The sequence below is a fragment of the Suricata suricatta genome, chromosome 1 (genome assembly GCF_006229205.1).
Source record: "Suricata suricatta isolate VVHF042 chromosome 1, meerkat_22Aug2017_6uvM2_HiC, whole genome shotgun sequence".
In the NCBI taxonomy this organism is placed as follows: domain Eukaryota; kingdom Metazoa; phylum Chordata; class Mammalia; order Carnivora; family Herpestidae; genus Suricata; species Suricata suricatta.
Genome location: NC_043700.1, coordinates 5,673,620 through 5,696,852, shown reverse-complemented (window position 1 = coordinate 5,696,852; position 23,233 = coordinate 5,673,620). Strand labels below are relative to the sequence as shown.

The window sequence follows — 23,233 nt, the reverse complement described above, 5'->3', positions numbered from 1 at the left end:
ATTTTTTTAACTTATCCATTTTCCCAACTTATGAACATAGTATAGTATCTCTTTTTATTTAGGTCTTCCTTGATTCCTTTCATAGTGTTTTGTGGTTTTCAGCATGTCGACCCTGCAAATATTTTGTCAGGATTTAAATGTTCTAATTTCTGTGGATGCTAATATAAATTGCATTTTATTTTCTTAATGTTTGCTTATTTTTTAGAGACAGAGAGACAGAGTACAAGGGGGAGGGGCAGAGAGAGGGAGACACAGAATCCGAAGCACCTCCAGGCTCTGAGCAGTTAGCATTGAGTCCAATGTGGGGCCTGAACCCATGAACCATGAGATCATGACCTGAGTCAAAGTCAGATGCTTAACAAACTGAGCCACCCAGGCGCCCCATAAATTGCATTAAAAAAAATCAGAATCCCAGTTCTTTATTGCTAGTACACAGAAACACACTGAATTTTGTATATTGACCTGGCACCCTATAACCTTACTGAACTCCCTAGTTGTGGGAGTTTTTGTAGATTTGTTGATGTTTTCTATGTAGCCAATCATGTCTTCTGTGAATAAACAGCTTTATTTACTGCTCTCCCAATCTGTGTGCATATTTTCTGTAGCTCCACTACTGCACTAAGACATGCAAGACAGTGCAGAAGAGGAACAATGACAGCAGCACAATTCCTTGAAGTCCTTTGTGAGGTAGATTCATTTGATTTGTTAAGAAACAAAACCAAACCAAACAGGAAGCATAAACCCAAAGTATTTCTGGGCGTAAACGAATGTATCGATGTATGGACACCACAATATATCTTTGTTTTTAAATGTAAAGGGTTTATACGGGTATCTCGGACTGGTGCTAGCTAGTGGTCCTGGTGCTTTGCCTAACTGCTTCAACTTCCTGCTCGCCAAAGAACAGTTAGAAAATTCCAGTGACGGAAGTACGATAGTAAGTGTCACTTTTGTTTTTAACTTTATTGATTTATTCTGAGCGAGAGAGAGAGAAGACATGCAGGTGAGAGGCAGAGAGATGGAGAGACAGGATCCTAAGCAGGCTCTGGGCCATCCGCACGGAGCCCGACGTGGGGCTCGAATTCATGAACTGTGAGATCATGACCTGAGCTCAGATCAAGAGGTGGACACTTAACCGACCGAGACACTCAACGGCCCCTAAATGCCACGTTCTAAACCAGAAGCAATCAATTTAATTTCTCTTAACATTCACCTAATATTTATTAATATTTCCTTACGTACATAAGAAATTTTCTTCAGCTAAGAAAAAATTTATTCAAAAAGCATTTAGTAAGCAAAAATGCTAACCAAGGTGCCCTTAATTACTAATTTCTCAAAAATAATTTTAAAGAGAGAAAAAATAATGTAGAATTATTTCAATGTACAAGAGGTGAGAGAAGGCTGGAAGAGAGAGAAAAGTGGCATGAAGTAATGATTTTGGGTTGAGCTTGAAAAAATTAATAACTCTGAATGGTAATGATTGACAGCCAGAACGAAAATCACAACTGCAACATAAAGCTTATTTAACTCACTTAAAAACGTCACTGACTGTGTTGAAAATACTGACCCACAGGCACAGATTTTTATTATGATGGTAATACTAAGTGTGTTCCAAGTTTATAAACGGCCCGCCTAATCAGTCATTGTTTTTGGACCTATCCCTAGACCTTACTACCTACCATATTTAACTGCTAACTTAAAATGCAGTTTGGGTCACCTGGGTGGCTCAGTCAGTTGTGTGTCCAACTTTGGCTCAGGTCATGACCTCGTTGTTTGTGAATTTGAGCCCCACTTTGGGCTCTGTGCTGACAATTCAGAGCCTGGAGCCTGCTTCTGATTCTGTGTTTCCCACTCTCTCTGCCCCTACCCAGCTTGCACTCTTTCCCTTTCTCTCTCAAAAAAAACCTAATAAACATTTTTAAAAATGTAAAAAAAAAAAACCAAAAACCCCAAATGCAGTTGTAGCACTAACAATACTCGTGAACACAACGGGTGTGGACAAAGAGGGGCCTCCCTTGTGGGAGACACCAATAATATTCTTGGTATAAAAGACTTCATAGTGCTCAACACCTCCATTGATTAACTTATAATCAAATCTGACAGTCAGAAGCTTATGCCTCAGATTTAACCTGTGGGAATCTAGTTAATTTCAGATGATTCCTATTCTAATCACTGAGAGATTGGGGTGTCACTCTCTCCCCTACTCATTCTAGTACCTGCCAACTGCGGGAGAAAATACAGTTGTAAAAGTTTATGGAGGTGTAGACACATACTTAGCATTTGCAAATCTCTCTTTTTTTTTTTTTTATATTTATTTTTGAGAGAGTGAGACAGAGCATGAGCAGGGGAGGAACAGAGACACACACACAGAATCTGAAGCAGGCTCCAAGCTCTGAGCTGTCAGCACAAAGCCTGATGCAGGGCTTGAACCCACAAACCATGAGATCTTGACCTGAGCCGAAGTTGGACGCTCAACTGACTGAGCCCCCCAGGTGCCCCGCAAATCTCTTCTTAGAAAATGTTTTATGTTTGTTTATTTTTGAGAGAGAGAAGAGAAGAGAAGAGAAGAGAAGAGAAGAGAAGAGAGAAGAGAAGAGAGAAGAGAGGAGAGGAGAGGAGAGGAGAGGAGAGGAGAGGAGAGAGGAAGACACAGAATCTGAAGCAGACTCTGGGCTCTGAGCTGTCAGCACAGAGACTGATGTGGGGCTCGAATTCATGAACAGTAAGATCATGACCTGAGCTAAGTTGGACACTTAACCAACTGAGCCACCCAGGCAGCCTTCAAATCTCTTCTTTCTTATAGAAAAGGAACAAAAGTAGAGAACTAATCTTTTGCTATTTTAAGCTAACAAGAAAACAATACAAATCAAATTACAAATATTTTTCTCATCAGAGTTTATAGATCTTCGTCTCAGTTACAAGAGTAATTTATTTGCTCAAACATCTTAAGAGAATTTGCTACTATGTACACTGTTTTTTTTCCTAGAGGGAGAATAATATTTGTGTTTTTTCTACAACTACACAGTATAATATACTAACACCACAGAATCCAGGCAACTGGGTTAAATCAATCTCCATCTCTCTGCAGCCCTGTGACAAAAGGCAAGTTAGTTAACCTTTCTGTCACATGAAAACATTATGTGTCATTGTAAGTTACAGATGTATCCATGTAGCTAATCAAATAGTTGTGGCACCGAAGTTATTTTTAGGTTACACATTAGGATTAAAAAGCTGGGGCCATCAGTGGTATAATTTTCAGCAAACTAATAGAGTGTATAGGGTGCGTATGTCCCAAACACTTGGGAGCCAGAAAACAGAGGCGGTCCCCTCTTCCAAAAAGACCAACTTGAACTGGCAAAGTTTCAAGGCAATAATATTTGTTCCAAAATAAGCCATTCCTCTGTATTACCAAATCTTTCAACATCAAGAAATGCTTTACAGGATTCCATAAAGTTATTTTAAAATATAAACCTATTCCACAGATGCAATGCCTCCCTCAATGAGGCAATTTTCCGTACACGATGTTTAAAAATTGAGGTCCCATTCTCATACTACACAATTAACCGTTTTAAAGTGTACAGTTCAGGGGTATTTAGTAATTCACTTCTTTCTCATTTCCAAAGAATCGTTCTGGAGTATACCCCGTACCCACCGAGTAGTCACCCCTCAGTGACTACTGGCCAGCTGGCCGTCTCTTCACATAGACCGGAGGAGAGGAATCAGACATTATGTGACCTCCTGGGTCTGGCTTCTTTCACTCAGCGTAATGTTTTCAAGGTCAAGTTACGATTCGAATGAAGGCTAGTGACAGGTATCAAAAATGCTTATTTAATGACAGTAGTTGACATTTATTGCACACTTACTGAGCACTTTATTTCGATGACCTTCCAATTCCTTGACGGATAAGGAAACCTAGGCTTCAGGAGCACCGCTGCCTGACCGGTCGCGGAGCCACGGAGCGGCAAGGCCAGCGTTAAAACTCTCTCTCTACTCCACTGGTCTTTCAAAGCCCAGTGGCGGCCAGCCCAGAGCAAGGCTACGCGCCTGTAAGGCAGCAGAAGGTAAAAATATTCTGTAGGCTACCTCCACAAGCAGGTGCCAGAAAGAGTAGAGGCTCTGAACTGAGGAAAGCCTGAGTTCACACTCAGAACTCACCACTCTCAATCACTGTGACTCTGCGCAGCCTACTAGGACTGCTCGCGTCTCCGTGTCCTCAGAGGAGGACGGCACTGACGGACAAGCTGAGGGACACTGAGCCTCCTGGAGGAACGGCCCCTCTCCTTACATTTTCTACGTCTGGAAGCAGCCCCCTCTCGTCTTCCAGAAATGGCCAGCTGGTCTCTAGAATCTTCCAACGCAGCACACGGTCCTGGGGCCAGTAACCTGCACGTCGCCTGGGAGCTGGGAGCCAGCTCAGGACCCACACCTACTGAACCAGAAACTGCATCTAATAAGATCCCTAGAGGATTCATCTGTTACTACGTGTTTAAAAAGCACTTCTCTGGGTGTCTCCAAAAAAAAAAAACAAAAAAAACCATGGCAGGAAACCAAACCCTTAATACAACCTATTTAACCAAGACAGATAAGATAAGCAATAAAGTACCAAAAATAAGTAGTTAAGAAGTCTGTTTCCTTTTTAAGAGATACTGACAGAGACTAAATACCAGATAGAAAGAGGAAAAAGACGCCGTACATTGATATATGCGCAAAATACGCTTACAGAAAGTTGAGCTACACAGTACACAAGCACTTAAGTGAGACCTATGCTGCTCATAGTTCACCTAATCTTTTCCAGCCGGAAAAAATGAAAATGGATTATTCTTGGATGTTAGAGCTTACCGGCCACCATGAGCCACTTATTACACAGTGCTAAGCAGAGACCGCAGTGACCCGGCATTTCACCAGCATAGTTACATGTGAAGTCCAAACATCTTTATAAATAACACAAGCTCGTACTTTTCTTATCAAAATGAAAACAAAGAAATAAATATAACACATTCCGATGTAACTAAAACAAACATCAGAAACATCACTTCACTGTATGAAAACAAAGTAGAAATTATTATTACCATCAGAGACAATAAGCCAAATATTATGGCTCCTAAGAGCAGCCACTGTTTCTTATTCTTTCTGTGAGTTTGTTATCAAGACTTCTTTTCTTAAATGACAGCATCAGGTCATCTTATCTTCATGAATTTTAACAAGAAAATCATGAACTGCATGGATACTTGCATAATTTATAATGATGTACGATGTTTTTATATGACATTTTTAGCTCATCAGAGGCAAAAAGAAGTTCTGGAGATTTTTTAAAGAAGCACGTTTGGTTATCGACCAACTCACATATGCATTCAGCAAGTGTGAATCTATCCTGGGTCCCGGGCCAGGTGAGAAAAAACAGGTACAGTCCCTTCCCTCAAAGAGTTTGTATTTTGCTAAATAACCGAGTCTGTTGAAGAAATTTGCTTTTCTGTTTGAAGCTTTCTTTATTTTGCCCTAGTCCCTTGTGCCAAGAAGGTTGTGGCCATCTCTAAGTAAGTTTTAACACCAAAAAATACTGTTTACAACTTAACAATTGAAACAAATGCTCTACCTCAGTAAAGGGTACACAGCGTAACACAAATGTCTGAAGATCAAAGGGTAGAAACTTCCAGCTACAAAATAAACAAGTCATGGAGATGTAATGTACAGCATGGTGACTATGTGAAAACGGCTGAGAGAGTAGATTGTAGAAGTTCTCATCACAAGAAAAATAAACTCTATGGCTGTGTTTGGTGACGATGTTAACTAGACCTAGTGTGGCGACCGTTCACAATACACATGAATGTCCAACAACTATGTTGTATGCCTCAAGCTAGCATGTCAGCTACACTTCAGCTAAAAAATTGTGGATAGTATTATTTGTATACTATTCTTTCTTGTTTTGTAATTTATAGAACAAAACAAAACAAAAAAATTACTTAAGGGGCCCTGGCTGGCTCAGTCGGTGGAGCGTGTGACTCTTGATCTCGAGGTTGTGAGTTCAAACCTCACATTGGGTGTACAGATTGTTTAAAAATAAAATCTTAAAAAAAAAAAAAGAATTACATAAGACAAAACTTGGTGGAGAGGTGTTTCTCTGTGCAGTGAAGGACAGTATACCGTGGTCAGAAAGCAAACCAGCTCAAGAACTAACCTGTCATGGAACCGAGGAACCCATCGTGCACCCTCGGCAGACAAAACCACGTTTAGTTACATATTTCTCATTCTCTGGTAAAGAAGAGCCTAAAACGTTTTATGTAGAGAACATTCCAGGGGAATGAATTTTGGGAGAAACGTGTTGTGTGGATTGTGCATACAAAGGATTAGGTAGCTAAATGTACAATGTCGTCAACTATAGTTTTGAAGATGTATGACCGTTGTCTAAAATCTGGTATTTCTTACCTCAGTTCTCTTCAAAACCTGGTGTTATCACTAGAGCTTCATTAACAGGTGCATAAGCAGGCACAGAGTTCAAGAGTGATGTTCTCCGGCAATCTCCTTTAACTTGGGGATAGAGTTAAAACCCAACAACGTCGCCAGCGTTACGGACGGACACCTAAAAGGCCGAAAACTATGCTCCATGAGCCCCAGTGCATCAAATCGTGACCGCAGTTTTCTGATAAGAACCTCAACTTAAGATGGTCTGTGTTGTTACTGAAAATGAGAATGTCTCACTGGGTGTCAGAAGAGACAATTGGGGGACTCGACAGAAAGCTGTGGCACTGAGATAACAGAGGCGCACAGCTGAAATTTCTTCCTAAAACCGAGCTTTGAATTTGTGACACAACTCAGCAGCAACCACGTGGAGGTCCTCCAGTCCTCAGTCATAAGGGAAGAAAGAGATCACTTGAGGTGTAGAAAAATGAAGAACTGGCATCAGATCTGCCAAGTTAAACAAAATAAACACAGGGTGGTCCCAGATGGCCATAACTTTGAAAGACATAGGCAGTGAAGTACCAACAAAGCTGAATCTCTTGATTTGCGGATTTTCAGCCTCATCCACTTAAACTGTTTGCCAAATATGCACCTGTTGCTTTCATACACATAACCTCAATCTAGTTTCTTCTTTCCTGCTACCCCAGTAGGTGCAGGGGCTCCGCAAGCACGCTCCCGAGCACTGGGAACATGGCCTTTCCACCGGCCGCCTCACAGGGCTTCCATCACAATTCTCGCCGGCCCATGCAGCTGCCACGATCTGTGTCTCTGATCCCCTTGTAGCAAGAGGTCTAGGAGTGGTTGTGCCAGTCCTAGTTCTTTAGTTACTGTTCAACTTCTCTCTACGTGGCTGATAGCAACCTTCTGGGCAAGTCCAATGGCTGTTCCTCTGCGTTCACTCTGTCGGTCCTTCGGCATTTGTGTGCAGGGTCACATACACGCTCCTTCCCACAACAGTTCGTCCTCTTACTGAGCATCACGTGCTCCTCATGGCCACCTGATCCTTCCTGGTCTCCCGCGCTGTTCCTCCTCCTTTCTCAACTTGGCACGACCCGGGGCTCAGTGTTAAACTCACTTCCCTCCTCATAGTACACTCACCCCCTAGATACCGTGGCTTTTGTCTCAACTGGGCACTGATGGTTCCCAAAGGAATACTTCTAGTCCTACCCTTTGCCCTGACAACACAGACGCACACAAAGACACACACACACACACATCTATGTGATAGACAGAGATCACATACCTCTACTTGAGTGCCTACTGGGAAACTCACACTCAGTATGTATACATCAGAATTTTTTATTATACCCCAAACCTACAAACACTTTTCTCCCCCAGCGTTTCCTGCCTCAGTGGATGGTACCATTATCTACCCTCAGGTGCTCAGGTAAAAAATTTAGGTAGAAGCCATTCTGACTTCTCTGGTGTCACATACTACATATTATCAAATCCTGAGAGAGCTTCCTAGAAAGGTACACCGGTCTGACAGCTTCTCTGCACTATGCTGGTGGCCATGGTAACTGCTGACCTACAGGATCCGAACGGCCTCCCTCCAGCCACTGTGCTTACTGTTACCCTTCTGTAATCCACTCCTTACACAGAAGCCAGAGAGATGAAAGCGTGCGACTCTGTAGTTAAAATACCCCAAACACGCGATCGTGACCTCCAGAGCCATGCTCTGGTCCCGGAAAGCCTCTCCAGGGTCTCTCCCTCTCCTCCTCACTCAAAATGCCTCCGGGCTTTCTCTTCCACAGAGTCCCAGCTTCAGGACCCGTGCACTTGCTCTCCTGGGTCAGGTGCATTAATTAGATTCTGTCTAGCACCTTTATAACATTAAAGAACAAAATAACATAAGGTGTGAATTCCACAAATGACGACAGGACTTCACTCCGGTTCCAGTCAACGGCTGCGTCCAGAGTGACTTCACCCACTTCTTGCTCTCAAAAACAGCTTTCCCTTAAACTATGATCATCAGGGTTCTGCTCACGAACCTCCTCAAGTGCTCTCATGAAGGGCAACCCCAAAGCCCCCGATTTTTCAGGGCAGTCACCTTTTCCTACGTGTCCTCAATCATGGGACTACGGAACCAGGAAAGCGCAGTGCCTCCACCGTGGAAAAGGCACACCGAGGAGTTGCCAGGATGAACCAAAGGGACGGCAGAGAGGACGGGGGATCTGCATAGGCCCACCTACAGCCTGGGCTCGGGTCGACGGTCAGCTCTGCCGCAGTTCCCATGAGGTTCTGCAAAGGAAGAGCGTGGGCATTTTTCAGCAACTTCCGACTTTACTGAAAGGAGTGAAGCCCCACAGGCCATGCGTCTCCCCACAAACAGAACCCGTCTCTGAATCATGAAGGGACACAAGTCACGTATGCTTTGAGATGACTGCTCACAGGCACTGCCTCAGGAAACGCCTGAGCAAGACCCTTTCAAAGATCCACATTCACGTCAGACAAGTTGTTTTTGTTCCTAACGTCTCCATCACTGAACACAAACAGGGTCCTTCTCTGTTGCAAAATGTTCTGTAAGGACCCAGTGAAACCATGGGGATGAAAATGTTTCTTAACGTGTTAGTGCTTCACCAGGCTATAATCTGTGGCACAGTGAAGAGGACGTTGGCATCCAGCCGATGAGGGATCACAGACCGAAGCTGGAGACCTTAGTCAGCCTAGTACTGTAAGCGCCTAGCGCATGGTTGCAACCAACAGATGTTTGCTGGAGAGATCTCAACAAAAGAGCTCAAAACGCCCGGTGACAAATGCGGCCCCTCAAATTCACTCTGTCTAGGCCTGGTTCTCAAAGTGTGCTCAGCAGTTAAGGTAAAAAGAGAGTGGGAGGGGGCAGGGAGAATGGTTTTCAGGATGGTGCTTTCTAAATACTCTTCAGACGACAGCATCACGGACTAGAGCACAGGGACCGGCCCAGGACCCCGGCCAGCACCACCACCGGTTATAGCACCAGCAGAGGGACCCGGCTCCCTCCGTGCAGACGGGAGGCCCGGACTGCGTGACCCGCAGGCTGCATTCGGATCCCGACGTTCGAGTCTCCGTTCACGCCCATGAACTCAGACTCACTGCTCACTGACCCGCCGCGAGGAAGCCAACACTGAATCACACGGACTCAAGAAAATGGACTCATTTGTGACGTCATCATCTGATTCATGAAACACTTGATTATAAAGTGGTTTTTGTTCTTTAGTTAAGAGCTAAACTGTCCTGAAATTTGGCTGTAGAACTGAACAAAGTCATATTTGCATTTACAACTGATTTGGCTTTAAAACTCTGCATCAGGTCTTGTTCACAAGCTGTTCAGAATCAACGTGTTCTGACCTGAATACGAGCTGAATCCCTCCGCAACTCCTCCAGCAAGTCTTTGAACAGGAGACAGAGCGGAGTGCCGTGGGAGCCAGAGGAAGACGCCAGGGCCCCCGGGCCCTCCACGACCTTTCACTGAACACGAAGAACCACAGGTAAGTCGAGAGAAGAGAGGAAACGCCAGACAAGCGAGAGGCAGAAGACAGGCTCTCTAAAGGATTCACACAGAAGCATCACACTTGAACACAACATAACAAAAACGCTGTGGTCCACAGGGACACTTTGGTCAAATCAACTTCTTTATTTTTCTGCTGTGTTACTTCCTGTCTCCCACGAATAGGAAACAGAGCCACTCCTGACACGGTTTTCTATTTCTCTGTATCTGCCAGACAATTCAGTCATGAAGCAGGAAAAGCACAAGTTCTCTCTGCTGCAAACAGCAGGGCAAACAATGGAAGGACCAACTGCTGTAGACACGGAGAAACTGCCAACACGGTTTTCAAAAAACATTTCTTTAAATAAAAATTCAAACTGAATTTTGTTATAAAATCACCATAATTCTTTGTGATATGACTAAGTGGGCCACATACAACCATCTAATTTTAAAGAACTGCTAGAATGCTCCTTTACAAGCAATTTCCAGAGAACACCACACAAACCCTAAAATAAAAACATTCTCAGTAATGTTTTTCTTGGAGGCAAGCGTAGACAGCTAGCCAAAAAGAATATTTTAAGAATCCCCCAAATTGCATTGGGGACAAGGGAAAAAGGAGGGGACCACAGAGAGAGAGAGACAGAGAGAGAGAGAGAGAGTCAGTCATTTCTTTACACAAAGACAATGTACGTCCTTGAAGTATATCTGACGGATGCTTCAAATACTGACCCTACAACCAACTGCACCCTGTGGGATTCGTATCTCACTTCGCACACAAGTTGCAGACGAACGTCACAGTGCATGCTGAGCTTTAGAAGTCACGCAGGCGGGCTTCAGTAACGACCCTGCAACCATCCTCTCTCAAAACACTGCGTCATGCATGACTTTGAGCCCCATGTTGGGCATAAAGATTACTTAAAATTAAAAAAAGCTTATCGTGTTTGTGCAATTGCAGTTTTTAATATATATTTTTAAATGTTTGCTTATTGAGTTTTGAGAGAGCAAGCAAGAGAGAGAGAGAGCATGCACAAGTGGGGGAGAGAGAGGGAGACACAGATTCTGAAGCAGGCTCCAAGCTGTCAGCACAGAGCCCGATGCGGGGCTCGAACCCGTGAACTGGGAGATCATGACCTGAGTTGAAGTCGGATGCTCAACTGACTGAGCCCCCCAAGTAGCCCCTGTGTGACTGCAGTTTTTAAGACATTAAAGGAGGGAAGCCATGCAAGAAGTAATTACCTTTTTCTTACTTAAGTGACATACACATGGGAATACATTTGGCTCATTTCTTTTTTTTTCTTAAGAGTGCAAGTCAGCAAGAACCGTTTAAAATCAATAAATCTAACACCAACTAGAGGAAACATTTCCCAGTGGTCCACAGCATGTCACGAATACACAAATAGGCATTTTACTTTCAGCCACAGTAGATCTGGTCCTTTTCAATTTCCCAGGAACTGGTGCTTCTCACAAGTAATGAAGTGTTTAGGCATCACTGGTAAAGCGATGCCTGTAGCTGTTTTCATGGAAAGATACAAATGCCAAAACTATCACGCCTAAAATCTGCAAGCGATCACTCGGAGCGAGTGTGCCCTGATGGTTTTGGAGAAGGCTGAAATGCATGTGAAAATCTGTGCTATGGGAGCTTTTACGGAAGTGGTGGTTCCAATTATACGGAAACACCTCCAGATGCACACGGGCACCCCTTCTTAGGTCCCTCACACTCCTGCGGCCCACAGTGCTCACGAGCCTCCTCAGATGTTCCTGGGTGCTAATGAGGCCGGGCTGGCCTGTCCACACCAAAGTTACCACTGGTCCAGAGAAAAAGTATCGTTTCTAAATTGTATGGCTAACGCAGTCTTTCTGTGGACAAAACCCATGACACAGATGGCCAGTGATCCTGAGAGCTCTTTGTGGGAAGGTGACGCGTCATCATCTCTGAGGTAGGGCTGGCATTTATTAAGGTCTTCCTTTCTGCTGGTCGCCGCTGGGGGCACAGCACATGGTTAACTCTCAGCTTTCCCATAATCGTGCGAGGGACATGCTGTCCACGGCTCCGTCTTGCAAACCAGAAGGTGCAGCGTGGTGAGGACTTCCGGTCCCAGCACCCAGGCAGTTCAACCGGGTCCATTCCCGCTTTATGTGGGGATGGGGTGGGGGGGGAGTAAACTTTCAGTCTGTGAAATCCCCAGATCTGAGGCTGGCCACGCAGCTTGGTGTCGAACTTTCCTGTACTCAGTTATCTTCCTGTTGCTTCATGTTATCATCCTACGAACCGAAAATATCAGACGCCTGGATCTTGTGTTATAGTTTTGTGGGTCTTCTATCTCAAAATCATCTTAATGTAAATGTACTGCCAACTTGGACATTGTAAATGCTGATAATAATACCATGGAAATATTTGGGGACCTTCAAACAGAACACATATGTATGTATTTACCTATGTGTGTGGATGTGTATTTTCAGTGTAGTTACCTAAACAGTGAGTCAACCTGCATAGGCATTCTCTCTGCATAACTATTTATTTTAGTCTTCCCGGTAGAAGGTAAGATAAAATCTGTGAACCTGTCAGAAGTCATATCTTACAGAAGTAACAGTGGCTTAATCAGTGGCTTAGTATGGGGAAAATAATAGTAAGTTTTCAGGCCACGACTTTATCACTATTTAAGATCACTATACTAGCACAGTGTGTTATTTAAAAATATTAATTGGGGGCACTGGGTGGCTCAGTGGGTGAGGTGTCCAACTTCAGCTCAGGTCATGACCTTGCAGTTCATGAGTTTGAGCCCCACATTGGGCTCTGTGCTGACAGCTCAGAGCCTGGAGCCTGTTTTGGATTCTGTGTCTCCCTCTCTCTCTCTCTCTCTCTCTCTGCCTTTCCCTTGCTCTGCTCTTTCAAAAATAAACAAACTTTTAAAAAAATTAATTGAATGGTTCCATGCACTAACTTGCTAACTTTACAGCTCAGAGGAAGGCTCTCAGGGTCCAGTACGGTTACAGCTCTGTCTCAGTCCCGCCTTTGCTCTTGTCCTGCAGGTCACACAGCTGGCCCTCCCCCTTCAGGCTAATCTAGCACCCTGCCGGCAGCACCCAGTAAGCATGAAGAAATATGCACGGCCTCAAAGTAGTCAGAGACCCAGGGTGATCTATTTTATTCTTTATTTTTTCTTAATGTTCTCTATTTCTCAACTGTCTTTCTTCTTGTTTATAATCAACAAAGCCAGCTCTGAAGACAAGAGTCCTAAATGAATGTATTGGCAGAGCTGGTTCCTCTGGACGTTCTACAGGAGAATGTGGTCCAAGAGTCACTTGGCTGCTGGAAACCTGTGCATTCCGTGGCTTGTAGGTACGTCACTCTAAGTTCTGCCTCTTCACACGGCCATCCACCCTCTGCGTCTTTCTAAGCCTTCTTATAGCTTATCCTTACAAAATTCAAATCAATTAAAAGTTAGCATCTTAGGGTACAATGAAGCGTGGGAGATGGTGCTTCTAGAATTAACGGCATTTGTACTTGTGGGATTGCAAAACGGTGCCCTCCCCAAAGCTGTCTACATCTGAGCCCCAGAGTCTGAGAATATGTTATCCTCCAGGGTGAAAGGGGCATGACAGATGCAATGAAGTTAGGGACCTTGAGATGGAGAGTTATTCTGGATTATACAGGTTGGCCCCATGAGAAAAGAGTCCTTATAGGTGAAAGACAGAGGCAGGAAGTCAGAGGAGAGGTGACAACAGCAACAGAAGTAAGAAGGATGCGACTGCTGGACGGGGCCACAAGCCAAGGAATGCATGCAGCCCTTAAAACCGGAAAATGCAGGGAACAAGACTCTTCCCTAGAGATTCCAGAAGGAGTGCAGCCCTGAGAACACCTTGGCTTGAGCCCAGTGGAGCCTTGCCGGAGTCCATCTCCAGCAGGTCCAGGGCTCCCTGAGGGACGGACGGTGTGGGCGAAAGGGAGCGAGCCTCGGCTTCTTTCTGCTCACCAGGCAGGCATCTCTGCTCTGACCCGAGAGCCAGCTCTGTTTATTGAAGAAATGTATGGGGTGCAAACCAGAAGTGGCAATCGCCTTAGACAGTGATTTCTGATAACAAATTCTTTGGCATGTAAACATTTCCCAGAACACAGATAGATGGGAGACCCATGCATAATCTTTACCATCAGACACTGAAGTAGGTGACTAGATGTTTATCATAGGGGGAAGGAGGGAAGGGATCTTTAGCATGCAAATACAAGGCGATGTTTTTAGCACAGCAAAGGCAAAAGTTAGTTCTTTTGTGAGCAGGGGTCAATAGCCTGTTTTCCAGGGGAAGAAAAACAGGTTTTCTCAGGAAATGTAACATTTGCTCCTATAATCACAAAAGAAAAACCTCCTATAACAGGTTTTTTTCACAAGGTACAATTCACATATTTTTAGCATAAGAATTAAGTCACTCCTGCTATCAGTCAGTCAGGCGCCTTGGGGGTCGGTGCTCAGGCAGAAATTGAGTCGGGGTTGAGTGGGTGTAGACTCCAGTCGCCATCTGAGGGTGGAGGCCTAGCAAACCCGCCTGACTTCAGAGACGGCTCCCAGCATTGCCTATTTTGGACTTCTGACCTCCAAAACCATAAAAGAATAAATCCGGGCTGTTTTTAAGCCGACACATTTCTGATAATTTGCCACAGCAGCCACAGGAAACTAATGCGGCACCGTGGAGCCTTCAGAAGAAGAAACTGCTCAAGGTGGTGCCGCCTTGTGCATCTTTAAGAGAATTGCTTCCAGCCTGGCTGGCTGACAATTTGGCAAGAGTGCCTGGGTGACCTGTGAGCTCCTGGTGCCACCCTCATGTGGAGCCCAACCAGTGGGAGCCAGAGGGAGCAGAGGCCGCTGCGTCAAACTAGCAGGGTCCCTCCTGCCGGTTCACAGTTCAGGGGACTCCTGGTGTGGGGCGGAACGGGCCTTGTTGGCCACGTCTTGTCTTGGTGCTAGTTTCTCTTACAGGGTTCATGCCGTCTGTCGAGGTGCACAGGATGAAAGGGAACACTGCCATGATGTATTCCTCTTGATCACAAGGACCTTGGTTAAACCATCGCGTCAACAACCCCAGCATTCTCCCCTAGCTCCTTTCCCCTCACGACCTGCAGCCCACCCACGAGAACACCCTTGAACCCTGACCTCCTGGTACTGGCCCAGTCAGAGTGTGTCCTGCCACCCAGTCCAAGCTGTGGTTCTCTCACGGGGCTGCTGGGGCAACAGTGCGCCAGCAGGCGTCCTAATGCCACTCCTTCCCCACAGCGAGTTGTCCACGCAGCAGCCACCATCCTTCGAACAACGCAGGCCAGAGTATCTCACTCCCTGGAAAGAAACCTTCTGACAGCTCATCATGACACAAGAAATAGAGTCCAAGCCCTTCACCCTGGCCAAGGTGTCTTCACCATCTGGCTGTCTTGTTTCATCTTCTACTACTTTTCCTCTTGGTGAACCCTACCCGAGCCTTCTTTTCATTCCTCAAACACACTGTTGCTGCCTCTGAGGTTCTGTCTCATTGTAAGTCAGCACTTCAGAGACGAGATCTGGAGGGCTGACTTTGTAGGAGCTGCCTGGCAACGCCCGGCCCGACTCCTGGAGCCTGGGCCCTGTGGGAGAAGGAAGTCCATCTGGTGGAGGGGGAGCCCAGGGCAGCGCCAGTAAGGGCAGCAGAGCGGATCATCCCGCCCTGAGGTCAGCCGGCTCACCAGAAGGCGGCCCGCAAGGCCAGGGATTCACCCACATTGTGGCGGGCACCACTGTTGTCTCTTAATACTGAGAGGCGTTCTGCAGGGTAGAAGGATGGTTTGTTCATCCATATTCACCTGCTGGGGGTGTCTGTTTTGTTGCCCAGTTTTCAATATTCTGAGCAAAACTGCTACAAATATTCAGGTACAGATTCTCGTCTGAACATGAGCTTTGTTTCCTCAGGGCAAATACCCAGAAACAGGTTGCTGACTGACTTGGTGAACATACATTTATCTTCACAAAAAACCTCCCAACTATTTTCCAGAATGGCCGTACCACCTTCCTCCCTCGCCAGCAGGATACGAGGGCCAAGTGCCCTGCATCTTTGTTGGAGGATCTGTTGATGTATTCTATTATTTAGCCTTTCTATTAAACATGTGTGGTACCTCACTGTGGCTGCAAATTATATTTCTCTAGCTATACTGAACATCTTTTCACTTGCATATTTCTGGTAGAGTGTTCAAATAATGCTTGTGGGGGGCACCTGGGTGGCTCATTCAGTCAAGCGGCTGACCCTTGGTTTTGGCTCTGGTCATGAGCTCATGGAGTCATGATATCATGTCAAGTGTCAGGCTCTGCACTGACAGCCAAGAGCCTGATTGGGATTTTCTCCCTCTCTCTCTGCCCCTCCTCCACTTGTGCAGACACTCTTTCAAAATAAATACATAGAAGATTTTCTGAAAATGCTTTCATCTATTTTTTTTTGTTTGGGTTGTTTTTTAGTTTTGAGATTTGAGAGTTCTTTATAGTTTGGATTAAATCTTTTGTCAGGTGAGATGTAAAAATGTTTTATATTGACTTCCTTATACTGTTCTACACAGAGTATATGTTTTTACATTTGATGAAATGTCATTTATCACTTTTCATTTTACACATCATGCCTCTCACGTTGCATCTGAGAACTCTCTGCCTACTTATGGGTCATGAATATATGTATACACACACACACATACATACATATATACATTAAACTACATATAGTTTATGTGTAATATATATTTATTATACATGTTTATATATAGTATATATGCATACATATACATTATAGTGTATACATACACATATACATTAAACTATATATAGTTTATATAGAATATATATTATACATGTTTATATATAGTATATATATGCATACATATACACTATATACAGTGTGTACACACACACACACACACACACACACACACACACACCATCAGTTTGTCTATATTTTCAGAGAATTCTTCTGAGATTTTACTGGGAATGTGTTGAATATATAGATTGTTTTGGGGAAGAGTGACATTTTAACTACACTGAGTCTTCCTATCCATGAACATAGTATGTCTCTCCATTTATTAGTTCTTTGATTGTTTTAAACCCGTGTTTTATAGTTTTCAGTAGATAGACCCTGCAGATATTTTAATGTTAGGTTTACACTTGAGTATTTCAATGTTCACCCTGTATGACTACATCTTTGTGTCCTGGTAATATGCTCTATGAGGGTTTTTTGTAGATTTCTTAGGATTGTCTACATGGACAATCATGGTGTCTATGAAGAGACACAGTACCATTTCTTCCACTCTAATATAAATGTCTTTTATTTCCTTTTCTTTCCTTATTGCACTTGTACTTCATTCATTCACTCATGCGACCACGTGGCCCAGTTCTGCCTAAGCACTGAAAGTTCACCAAATGACATGTTCCACTTCCTGCCTTCTAACGTGCAGTGGTTAATCCCACATATAGTAACCATATGGTAAATTTGCATCTAGCTCTGTTTCTATGTATGATTAGTGGGAGAATATTGGCAGTGCACTGAGCAGAAACACGGAGGCACCCAGGAAGTTGGTCTTTATGCATGGCAACAGTAGATGCTGCTTCTCATGTCTGACCTCTCTGCCCAGAGTCCCAGAAGAATAGGTCGGGTACAGAATCAGGCACAGATATATATCCTCATAAATGATAAAGAACACTTTTCCTCCGAGACATGAGGGAAGGAAGAGCTGACTGATAAAGATACAGAAACATTGTGAATTGAGAAAAAGAAGACAGGGTATTAATTCATGGAAGCTGGAGTTATAAATGATATTTCTTAAAGATAGATGTGGATCGGTACAAATATATAATGAGGTAAGGCAGTCACCAACTGTCACAAATGCAAATAGTACTTTTGGGGATGAGGGGGTAGAATTCCAAACTTTTCCACTTCATGACTTTAAGCACTAATGTCACGGATGCCTTGAACCAGAAAGCTGAAGGGTTAAGTCATGACACCGGAAGAAGACCAGGGCTGGTCTTAAGAACCCATCTGTGTCGCTTGTTTGTGTATTATAGGCCTACTGGTTTAAACTAACACAGTACTAATACAATACATTGTTAGGAGGGAGAGTGGATCTGTAGCAGATGCAGTGGAGTAACACCAGTAACAAATGACTGTGCTCTCATCAGACATCAGTGCTCTGGGGTGACCACAGGTTGAGGATCAAAGTAAAAATAGAAAGAATAACAAACAATCTCAATTTCTATGAATAAAGAAAACAATGACTAAAAAAAAAACTACCTTAATGCACTGAAATAAGGGCAAGTAATGTTACAGAGAGATACGCATAAGATAAAACATATCCAAATGGGATTAAATGAACATGTTTCATCCTAAGTAAATCCATCTGTAAAAACAATCACTGAATTCCTTTGGCTTTTTAAACCAACACTAACATAGGTCACATTATTTCTTGGTCAAACACAGAAGAAAGTTCATTTGACTGTGAGAACACGCATTTTGTGTTTTCATTCCAAGCCTGTTCTAATCTTGTTTCTGCCGGTGGCAGAGGTCCATATCTGGACGGCCACCCTTCTGCTCAGGCCTCACCACATGCCCATTCCCGAGGGATCGGCAGTGGCTGGAGACGGAGAGCCAAAGCAAGAAGGGTCCAAGGACAGAACAGGAACGTGGGGACCACTGCTCGTAGGAAAGTGTGCAAATCTGCACAGGTATGAACCCAGTGGCCTCGTGTGACGGCCCTGGGGCGCGCGCGTCTGTAAAACGCCTTCTGCGGGCACACATGCACGGCCACCACTCGCTCACACGGGGCTCACCCATTCGTAGGAGAGAACCCAGCAGCCTCGGGCGATTCCCAGCAGCACGTTCAGAGTCCGGAGCGGCTTGCCCACGAGCACGTGGGTAGTGGTCTCACACACTTCCTGGGCGAGCGACAAGCCTTTAAGTGTGTTCACGACCTGGATGACGATGTTCTGTGTTCTGTTTGCCAGGAGAGAAAAAGAATCAACAAAATGAATACCTTTCCCACATATAAACAACAAGGACATAACACTGAATCATAGTTTTTAAAAACTGGAAAGCTAAAATTCTACACTGATCTCAGCCATGGAATTCACGCTTTAATTTCTTTACGGTCAATGACTTAACATTTGAGGAAGTTCAGAAAACTTCAGGACGACTATCTAGTGGGATGGCTGAGAAAACTGCCCAAGGCTGTGAGTAGCTTCCCGGGCGCCCAGGGGCAGGCGCGCTGCCTGCACCACCAACCAGCCTCTGCTCTTCCCACTACCCTTGCTTCTCAGATGGACATGAACCGGTCCAGGCACGGTCAGGGCCAAGCTCATCACCTGCTGGCTTTATTTGGTATATAACATTTATCTGAAAGCACATATAGCTTTTTTTTTCCCCTAAGTATGAGGGAGAAAAAGGCGCTTTTTATTACAGTATCAGATCAAATCTCGGGGCAAAACTTGGCAGAATCTCCGTATTGTTTCAAAGCCTATCACTGTTTCTCTTCTGGTCTGTCCTTCCAACAGTGCCTTAAGCACCTTAGGAAAACATACATTCTTCCGATCTAATTTCCGCACCACGCTGCTCACCATTCTCCCTGTCCTTCCTTTCTGAGCACCTTTCTAAAGCCTCTGGTTGTGACACAGCGCATTCTGCTCTCCCTCCCAGCAAGCTCTGGAAATCCCCAGGGAAGTGCAAAGGACACGAAGGGCATTCCGAGCCCCACTATGCCGTACACAGCGAGTTCAGAGGTGACTTTCTCTCCTCTCCAAAGACTGTTGTGAAGGGAAAGAGGCTGCTCCTGGACCCTGGACGTGCCTGCGCAGACGGCACCTGCCCGTCCACCTCCCAGGGCTCCTGCGTGTTGTCTCCAGCCGTCTCTCGTACGTCCGTGCGCAAGACCTACTTCTTTACATGGGAAACCAAAGGGCTGAACTGTATCACATTTACATGTTCTGAGATCCCTAGGGCAAAAAAGATGAATGGGTCAAGGCCTGGGCCCTATCCCCACTTCCGACCAGGGAGTCTGTGCTTACTGGGGCTGTGGAAAATACTAAACTGGGGGGAAACACAAAGAAAACAGAAGCAATACAGCAGTGAAGCGCTCTAAGCCATATGCTCCCCAGAACTTCTGCATATTGATGATTTTCCTTATTCCAAGTCCGGCAGCGGCCAGTCCCTTGCTGGATGTGTTCATCAATAACAAGTGTCTCTATGACACGGCTCATCAGTGTGGCATCAGAACCCCTAGGTCTTGTTCCTAACTTCGGACAAGAAGTATATGTGGGGGGGAGGGGGCAATAAAAACTGAATATGGCCTAAATGAAAAATTTCATTTTCAAAACTTTGATTGAGAAAATAACTGTTTACTAATATGTTTTGTGTGGAGGGCGCAAAAGTTTGGACTTGAAAAGTATCCCACCCACCATACTAGACTACTCACTCCCACATTAGACTATTTAGGAGGTTAAATAAGAGGTTAGCAAAAGTTGCTGAGTGTGCTCCTTTGTCACTAGCTAACATATGGTGTTTGAACAATCGGTCCTTTTAACGTCATACGCCAGGGGTGGGAAAAGGACCCTGCAACAGAAAGTACCGCAAGCATGCACTTTTCTGCAGGCTACTTTTCACTGAAATGTCCCAGTGTTCTGATGAATGCCTTCAAACCTTACAACCTATGATGGATAGAAAAAATTTAAAAACACATGGTTTTCCCCTTTAGACAGGAATTCAAAAATCTGCTACAAAGAATACGGGGCTGTATTTTTGTTGGATGTGCTACACATTGTGCTAAGCGCCAAGGAAGGCGCTAAGAGCGCGCCAACAAGCTATTAACTCCTCACGAAATGTGAGGACGGCGGCCCGCAGACAGCGGTAGAGAGCTTCGCACCAGCGTTTCTTGAGGAGCGCTGAGAGGCTCAGGGCGCAGCGGTCCGCTTGCTGAACTTCCACGGGGTGACAGTGGTGGACACACAGAGCCCGAAGGCATGCGGCGAGCGAGAGCACGCGCCACCGCAACAGCCCTTCCCGCCAGCCCCACACCTCCCAGAGCCCGCGGTGCCGGGCTGTGCACAGTCTTTTACTTCCGGGGTCCCTCCTGCGCCAGCATCAATTACACAGAGCAACGGCAACACCGCGCAAAGCTACAAGCTTTGTTACAAGCACAGCGCCACAGAACACGAGAGGGAGATCCAAAATTTTACCGCGAGGAGAAAGTTCTCAAAACACGGAGTACTTACTCAGACGGCATGCTCGTCATGACTAATGTTCTTGTTGGCTAGAGATTTCAAAAGAGAGGGAACAAAAAACAGTCAGAAATGTAAAAAACATTTTTTCCCACAGAAATTAACTTTAATACGTTTTTTGAAAAGTTACATCACTTTAAAGTAAACATTTCAGCATATATCAAAAGAAAAAAAAAACCCTACATATTCCTGGGGGGCGGGGGAGGGGTGGAAATACAGCACAAGAGATAGAAAGTTAGTTACTTATCCTCAAACCAATCCAAAATAACCCAGGACATGAGGTCAAAGAGGAAGGGGGAAAATGCTTCCCTCCAGAAGTCCGTTCTACTAGTTGGCAGGCCTCCGAACATGCCATCCTACTTACGGACGGGCATGGAAGGCGAGGGCCAGAAAGGCAAGTTCTCCAGTGGCAGAGCTGGGTCTCCCTGCCTGGGCCGCGCACCCCCAGCAACGCTGAGGCTCCTGCTGCGCGCGTCAATCAACGCTTTAACCTCTTGCACAGACAAGCTCCGATAAAGGCATCGCTTATTTATGGGTCAGCATCTGCTATTAACTGGAACTGTGAAGTTTTATTTTAATGAGTTTTTAAATACTTTTCTATTTATAGAAGAAAAACATACTGACAGCAAAATATATGTTAAATGCTCTGGAAATCTATCATTAGAAATATAAATTCCCCTGTAATTCCACCAATAAGAAATGACTACTGTTTAATAATTTGATGGATATTCCGCCAAATGTTCTTTCCATGGGAGGGTGTGTGCACATATATCCATATATTTAAAAAAACAAAAATGGACTCACTTTATTCATACTTGTAACTGATATGCTACATTTCAAATGCAACTTGCTGTGTATTGTAACCATGAACTAGCCATTGTACACTAGCTGTGTCTTAAGGGAGCCGGCGAATAAACAAGAAAAGGAACAGAGGCATTCAGAGGACCTCAAGTGGACACACAGCACCGAATCAGAGGGGCCTGTGCTGTGCGGGTGTATCTGGGGAAGGTGGGGGAAGGAGAATGAGGAGATCATCTGGATCCCAACGAATCTTCTTCTTCTTCTTCTTCTTCTTTCTGTTCAGGAAGCATTTTATTGTTGCTCCAAGTTTAGGAATTCTCACGGACAGAAAATCAACACTTTCAAAAAATCTCCTGCATGGCCCTGCTCAGCTTCTGAATCTTGGTCTTTGCAGACATATCAGCGTATTTCTCTCCAAAACGGACAATCATTCCATGCACGATGGACGGATCAGTCTTAACCAATTTCAAAACTTGGCCTTTACTTAGGAAGCTCTTCAGGACTGTTTTTAATTCGGCAAGAGTGGGTTCATCTAAGGGGATGCAGTGGTCACCGTGCAAGGAACCTCTCCCCGGTGGACGCTCATCATGTTGTTCAAGCGACCACTTTCCGCAAGCAAACTGATCAGGTTGCACGTGAGGGGACAGAACCTCTCCTTCGCTGTCATGTCATTTAGGCTTTTCACTTTCACGGAACGCTTTACATAGGGATTCGTGATGGAAGCGGCCATTTTGGGTTCCTTCAAGATCTGTGCTGCTCTCAACAATTCCTTTTCTACTTGTTCCAGTTTGTTCTGTCTCGATGCAGCAGAGTGAAGAGCAGGGGCATAGCGACCTTCGATACCACATACCTGGACAGGTGTCCTCACGAGCTTGGCAGACGGCCTGAGCCCAGATGTACTCAAGCTCCGCGCCTGCGGGAGAGCCCAGACACTGCGGGGCGGCCATCTTCTCCGGGTGGCCACAGATTCTTGAAGGAAGAACTCAGAGATGTGGCAAACGTGCTAAGCCAGAGATGAACGCAGTCTCTCTTCACTTACCCCTCCAGAAGAGTCTACTTCACTCTCATCTGATGTGGATACAAAGGGAACAACTGTAGCACAGCTTTGTAGGCTGAGTCTGGAGACTCAGAAACCTCTCGGCGGTGTCTCTGATCACCAAGGGAGATGCTGGCTGGAACCTAATCATGATCGTCAACGTTATCCTTGAATGAAAACTATGCAGCCCCAGTGATGTGACAGCACCAAATAAAACCC

General features: G+C 44.9%; 1 protein-coding gene across 4 annotated transcripts in view; it reads right to left on the bottom strand.

Annotated features, from left to right (window-relative positions):
- Positions 1-23,233, bottom strand: part of MCPH1 (microcephalin 1) — a 249,437-nt gene that overhangs the window by 136,088 nt on the left and 90,116 nt on the right. For 3 of the 4 annotated variants that reach the window (XR_003906461.1, XM_029933720.1, XM_029933729.1), the window contains exons 9-11: positions 21,172-21,209; positions 19,669-19,896; positions 18,739-18,901 (exon numbers count right to left, since the gene is read on the bottom strand). Coding sequence is in view for 3 of the 4 variants with exons in the window: in XM_029933720.1 (XP_029789580.1) it covers positions 18,739-18,901; positions 19,669-19,896; positions 21,172-21,209 (429 nt within the window). In the remaining variant the exon portion in view is untranslated. The remainder of the gene's footprint in view (positions 1-18,738; positions 18,902-19,668; positions 19,897-21,171; positions 21,210-23,233) is intronic. The other variant, XM_029933739.1, reaches the window with a different exon arrangement.